General features: G+C 32.1%; 1 protein-coding gene across 3 annotated transcripts; it reads right to left on the minus strand.

Moving 5' to 3' along the window:
* Positions 1-207: 207 nt before the first annotated feature.
* Positions 208-2,219, minus strand: LOC133291596 (probable mannitol dehydrogenase). 3 transcript variants are annotated; one of them, XM_061489879.1, is made up of 5 exons: positions 2,034-2,219; positions 1,650-1,763; positions 927-1,440; positions 689-838; positions 208-546 (listed from the first exon to the last, which is right to left on the minus strand). In XM_061489879.1, the coding sequence occupies exons 1-5, from the start codon at positions 2,129-2,131 to the stop codon at positions 313-315; spliced, it is 1,110 nt and encodes a 369-aa protein (XP_061345863.1). In that variant the 5' UTR covers positions 2,132-2,219; the 3' UTR covers positions 208-312. The 3 variants fall into 3 exon arrangements, 2 of the variants coding, with proteins under 2 accessions (XP_061345863.1, XP_061345864.1); XM_061489880.1 differs by having other exon boundaries at positions 208-518; positions 685-838; XR_009748817.1 differs by having other exon boundaries at positions 380-518; positions 685-838; positions 931-1,440.
* Between the last annotated feature and the right edge of the window lie 4,285 nt (positions 2,220-6,504).

The following is a 6,504-nucleotide window of genomic DNA, read 5'->3' on the forward strand; positions in this document are numbered from 1 at the left end:
TTCATTACTTGTATTCTAAATGTCTGCTGTATTGTTGTGCGCCATTTTTTGCACGGTTTAAGATATCAGGTGAAGGATCAAAAGATAAATTCTAAATTCCACTTGAAATTCCTTCTCATTTTTTCATATGATATAAAATTTCGTTGGAAATTAGAGGAATATTTTCAGCGCCAGATAACATGCGAAACATCTTTTTTATTCAAGACATGACATCACAAGAATAATTGATACAGTTCGAAATCTGAAATCTCCATGACATTTTCTATATTATCTACTCTCGCCCATGAACTATGGTTCATCATTGTCTGAAATCTAAGAGCTAGGTTTCAGTGTGTTTCCAATGTCAATCACAAATCGATATTTCACATCTGCTTTAAGGAGACGCTCCATTGCTGTGTTGACATAATCAATAGGAATGACCTCAATGTCAGGTTTCACATTGTGTTTAGCAGCAAAATCAATCATTTCTTGTGTCTCCTTCAACCCTCCAATCAGACTGCCAGCAACCATCTTCCTCCCTGCCAATAATGTTAAAAATACATGTATGTTAGCATCAAAGTTTTGATTTTAATGTTTACATGTGCATATATTATATCTGCATTTTGCACTAAACCATCCTTATGAGGCATTACATGCTTCTAGCATGCGCTGCATATCCTATTGAAATATTTAACATATTCTTACCCATAAGTAAAGGAAAAACTGACAGCTCCAGAGGCTTCTCTGGTGCACCAAGCATCACAAGCTTTCCATGGGACTTGAGTAAACCAATCAGAGGTAAGAGAGGATGAACTGCAGAAACAGTGTCAATAATACCATCCAAAGTGCCCATTGCAGCCTACAAAAATATACAAAATCAGTTAATTAATCATCATTTGTCAAATTCTGAAAGGAATTAATGTATTCACAATCCAAATGGCATGTACCTGCATCTGATCTTGGTCACGGCTTATCAGAAACGAGTCAGCTCCCAGATGTTCTATTGCTTCCTCCTTTTTGTTGGGTGATGTACTGATTACTGTCACATTAGCTCCAAAAGCTTTGGCAAACTTAACAGCCGTATGGCCTAGTCCACCGAGACCAACCACACCCACATGAAGACCAGGCTTGTCGAGTCCATAATATCTGAGAGGGCTATATACTGTGATCCCAGCACAAAGGAGAGGTGCAGCAGCATCAAGTGGTAAGTTATCAGGAATGCGAATCACAAAATGCTCGTCTGTTACCATAAAGTCAGAGTAGCCTCCATATGTAGTTGTGCCATCAATATATTTGTCATCATATGTGAGAGTAAATTTGGGGCAGTAATTCTCAAGATTATCAGCACAGTTTTGACATGATCTGCAGGAATCAACCAAGCAACCCACACCAACCTTGTCTCCAACTTTGAACTTTTCTACTTTGCTTCCCACCTCTGTCACTATGCCAACTAGCTCATGCCTGTATTTCTTACATCAATTAGAATCGAATTGAATTTATTCCTTGATATTGGAGTATAATATATATATATATATGTATATGATAAACAATAGCAGCTAAACTTTGAATAAGTAGCATTATATATAGTTTCCTTATAAATTATTTGTTTCGTTCCACATAGAGAATATTCTAAAATGTGAGTATAATAAAAGAGTAGAAAGCATATATACCCAGGGACTAGAGGATAGGTAGAATTGCCCCATTCGTTCTTCACCTTGTGGAGGTCCGAGTGGCATATCCCACAGTACAACACTTTGAATGTCACATCCTTCGCACCTGTTTCCCTGAAAATTTTGACCAGACCAAATTAAGCTAAACTAAATAGCAGGCTACTTCATTCTTAACATTATTATATTATTTTAACATCAAGAATTCAATACATCCCATCCAATTCATTGTGTGGATCATGTATTAATGAAAAAAGAAAACTGAAAAAATCAGGCAAAACGTTTCATGATGTTTGTTTGCATTTTCCCTAAAAACTAGTAGAACGAGAAAAAAAATGCTGTAGCCAAATTAGTAAAAAGATGTAAGGAATGAAGAGATGAGTGAACCTTCTGGAGAAATTGAAAGGGGAGAGAAGACCAGAAGGATCCCTAGCTGCCCATCCGAATGCCTTCCTAGGATGCTCAACTTCAGGTAGTGCTGCCATTTCAATCTGTTATATGTTTCACTTACAAAGGAATTAGAAGGACAAATGAAGAGAAAAAGTGTGTTTTTCAGGACACTAGCTAGAGAAGGGAAATGTGAAACTGGAATATTAGAATCCAGGAACTGAAGAGGTATTTATAACTGACATAGTGAGGCTAGTTTTGACGTCTTTGATGACGTTTTTTTTATTTCTTTGCGTGACCTAGTCGCGTTTTCTCCTTCCGTGTCTTTTTTTATTTAAAAGTCCTTGTTTGACTGAGTGTGAAAGTGAAGGTCTGCTATGATTTGTTGAATCATGCAACCTCAACAACTGCTACGGTTGAAAATTAAATTGCAATTCCAAGGTTATCACTAAGGCCAAAATGATGTCGTCAAAATTATTAAAAGATGTCCTTTTTGGCTTCTTTTTTTTTTTATCTTTTTGCGGCTTTTAAATTAAAAATTATCAGTATAGTCCCATTTTTATAACACCAATATATTTTTATTTGATCGTTGACGAGATAATATAATCTATTAACGGTTCTTGTAATTGATTACATAATTCAAATTTATCATAAAATTTTTGAAATGTCATAACTTTTAGCTCGAGTGTTTAAATCATGTAATTTTTTTTTATTTCAACTAACTTTTTGGGATCTACGCAACGAGAAAATCTCAGAGGATTATATACTAAGGGTTCATTTTTTTTTTTGCAGTTAATGCAGATAAGTTATCTGCATTGAGTCCAAAACGACTTCGTTTTAAGGCGGAAAACAAAGTATTTTTGTAATTTTAATTTATTTCAGGGTTATAATAGTCTTTATAATTATAAATTTTTAATATTTCAACACCACAACGATGTCGTTCTGGAAGTAAATACAGATAACTTATCTGCAGTAACTGCAGAAATATTTTTCTGATTTATTAATGTTAGAAAGTTAAAATTTAAATAATATCGTTCACAAATATAAAATATGTCAATCAGAGGAGTACAAAGTAGCATTTTTTGAGAAAAAAATTCACCAAGCATTTGCTGGCGTGTAGCTCTTGAAAAGTTAGTGGAATAAAAAAAAAACACCTAGTTTAAATACATCATTCAAAAGTTATAATATTTCGAAATTTTATGATAAAACATCCCAAATTTTGTGCCACACTAAACTCCCTACTACTCCCATTGTGTTTTAGACTATCTGATAGCAGTTTGACTGATTTCATCACCAAACTCACTATCAATGGTAGTGACAAGTAGTTTGGTGGCTTCAATCAATTTGTTTTTTATACATTCAACGAAATTTGTAATACAAATAGGTCTTGTGAGACCATAAAGCCCCTCCTCAACAATATTATAAGTACATGATCATAGAAATTTGCTTGATCCAAAAAATCTAGTGAAAAAAAAATATATATAGCTCTCTTTGTTGACGTAATTGATCACAATATACTGATGTAATCAATTACGTAATTTAATGGATTAAATAAATGTTGTAATTAATTATTTGGTCAAGTCAATGGTCAAATAGGAACAGATTAATATATAATTTGAGTATGGGAGCAAAGTGATAATTTTTAATTTAAAAAGAGACACAAGGGCCCAATAATAAATAAAAAAAAGGAACCGTCCTTTTTTATTAATTTGTTCTTTCTTGGGTAACAAGCGTAGAAGTTTCTCGGTAGCCGGTATATGTACTATTATTAAGGGGGGGAAAAGGCTACCCTACTTTTGTTTGGTTGAAATAGTCTAAATTAAAAACAAATTTAATTCTTTTAAATTATATTTAATTCCTCAGAATAACTTTTTTTCCTTGATTCCGTCCTGCACATAGCTTGTTCAATTTTTTATTACATGGAAAAATATAGATAAAAAGAATAAACATTGTTCTTCTAAATTTGAATTACTTTATCTAAATATATTTCTACGTTTTTCATCTTCAACTAAATTTTAACAGTGAATATATCCAACCGGCGTATATCTATATTATTGAAGATACATTACAAACCGACCGGTTATGCATGTCATACGGCCCGGTAAAAAATATTGCATAATATTCTAGTTGAGCCAGACATCACTCTAAAGCATGGAAGAGAGAAAGAGGAGCCGTACCACCTAGTTAATCCTGGTCTTTTACACCAAGCATGCTGCATTCGATATCAGAAGTGCGGGAGTAAGGGGAGTCCCTAGTATTCAATCTCTATGTTTCAAAAAGGAATGTCTTCTAAAAAGTTCTAGAGGAGCGCTATACAAATTGGGCTCAACTTGCTGGGTCTAAGGGGATGGGACCAAACATGGACCAAGTTCAAGTTCCTCATTCCAATCAAAATGGGAAAAGTCTTTGTCACTTATTAACAAGGAAGCACAGACACTTGTAAAAACAGGAAGATTCGTGTCTGACACGCTCTGACATGGTGTCGGATACGCAATCAACTTTTTCCAACGCGTTGATCATTTCAACACACGAATTTGACCGTGTCCGACACTATTGGCATTTTCGTAATTTTTTTTAATTTTTATAAAAAAAATTATTTTTTTAAAATTAAAATATATTAATAAAACTTCCACCTGATCATATCAATTTTATTTTTTCGTCTTTTTTTCCCTTAAGTAGATAAGAGATCATCTCAGCATCATGGTTATCAATTCATATCACGCTCTTGTTGCATCTCCTTCTCTCTGATCTCTCTCTAATACGATTTGATCTCTCTATCTGATATTATATCTCTTTCTCAACCCAGTTCTTATTTTTTTATTAAAGTTTCCATCTTTATAACGTGTTGATGGGTATTATTAATTTAGTTTCATTTTTTTGTTAAATTATTAAATATTAAATGAATATACACAACATAAAATAAAATTATTATTTAATATTAAAACGTGTCTCAACGTGTCGAAATCTATAATTTTTTAGGATTGACGTGTCGGAATATCGTGTTTGTGTCGTGTCACATGTCGCGTATCGTATCGGTGCTACATAGCTTATCAAACAAGCCGTGGGTCAATTGAAAAGTGAGAAATATATTTCTTATATTGCATGCAATATAAAAAAAAAATGGATGAAACTCATTAAAAAAATGAAAAAAAATGAATCTCATCCACTTTTTGTGTGTTGCATGAATTGTTTCATTTAACATAAAAAAACATATTCCCCTTGACAGTAATAATATGACTAAGGTGTTTGAACTCATGAATGGAAGTAAAATTAAATCTAGTGTAATGGAGGGTTATGCAAGTAATATTCATAAAGATTATATATATATGGGCCATGATTCTTTGATATCGGTGTTAAATTTTAAAATTTGACACCAAATTTAACCGTTAATTTCTACCGGCCAATCAACAATTATCATTTATTGAAAATCAAACTTATTAATTACCAATAAATGATAACCGTTGATTGACGGAAATTAAAGATTAAAATTTGGTGTCAAATTTCAAAGTTTGTTACCGGTGTCAAAGGATCCTATATATATATATATATATATATATATATATATATATATATATATATATATATTTGCAATTTTTTTAATATTATTTGTTACAAATTTAAAGATTAATTTTGTAATATAAAAAAAATCTGACTATTCATTTCTTAAAATTTTGTACTTAAAAAAATATTTGAAAGAACCGACATTAAGGGCATGTTTGATTAGTATTTCGTAAAATAATTTTTTTATTAAAACATAAAAAATAAAAAAACTTGTTTGATGACCTGAGTTTTGGAAAACTGCTATTGAAAATAATTTCTTTTTCCTTTTTTTTAGAGCTGAAATTGGAGAACAACTTACACTTGTTTTTATTCGTTTTTTTTGTTCCCAAAACATGCAAAATGCAGAGAACAACTTATTCTAGTTAATGGTATTTGTGTAATTATAAGACGACTTTCATATTAAGAGTAAATATCTTTTTGGTCTTCGGCAAATTTTATAATGTTCGCTTTAGTCGCTAGCAAATAAAAAGGCTATTCGTGGTCCCTAAGAAATTCAAAATGGATCCATTTAGTTGAAATCGTAGTCCTTCACAAATTCAAAAAAGACTCACATTAGTCCTTAAAAGAACTAAAATGGGTCCACTTTGAATTTCTTAAGACTAAAACAGGCATTGTAAAATTTGCTGACGATCAAAAAAGATATTTACTCTTATAATTTTGACAAGGAGCCATCGCTGCATCTTCAAAATTTTTTGAAAACATCTTCTTAGCTTCCTTGCAAGCCTTGTCGCTCCATGAACTGATGATAAGACGGAATATTGGAGGAACAAGATAGAATATTCCACAGGATCTCCATAAAGGTACGTAGATCTGTCCATTAGCGGACGCAGAAAAAAAAATTTATGTCCGCACATTTAGTTACAGGGATTCTATTTTAGCTGCCTCGATTTTATTTTAATTTTTGTAAAGA

This window comes from Gastrolobium bilobum, unplaced genomic scaffold (genome assembly GCF_033153095.1).
Source record: "Gastrolobium bilobum isolate Gb01-03AN ecotype WA unplaced genomic scaffold, APGP_CSIRO_Gbil_v1 utg61010, whole genome shotgun sequence".
In the NCBI taxonomy this organism is placed as follows: domain Eukaryota; kingdom Viridiplantae; phylum Streptophyta; class Magnoliopsida; order Fabales; family Fabaceae; genus Gastrolobium; species Gastrolobium bilobum.

Excerpts from the sequence above, each read along its gene's own strand:
- LOC133291596 (XM_061489879.1), bottom strand. The coding sequence starts at position 2,131 with ATGGCAGCACTACCTGAAGTTGAGCATCCTAGGAAGGCATTCGGATGG. Across the intron at positions 1,764-2,033 it reads CCTTTCAATTTCTCCAGAAG|GGAAACAGGTGCGAAGGATG; the intron begins GTTCACTCATCT and ends CAAAATTTTCAG. Across the intron at positions 1,441-1,649 it reads ACCTATCCTCTAGTCCCTGG|GCATGAGCTAGTTGGCATAG; the intron begins GTATATATGCTT and ends TAAGAAATACAG.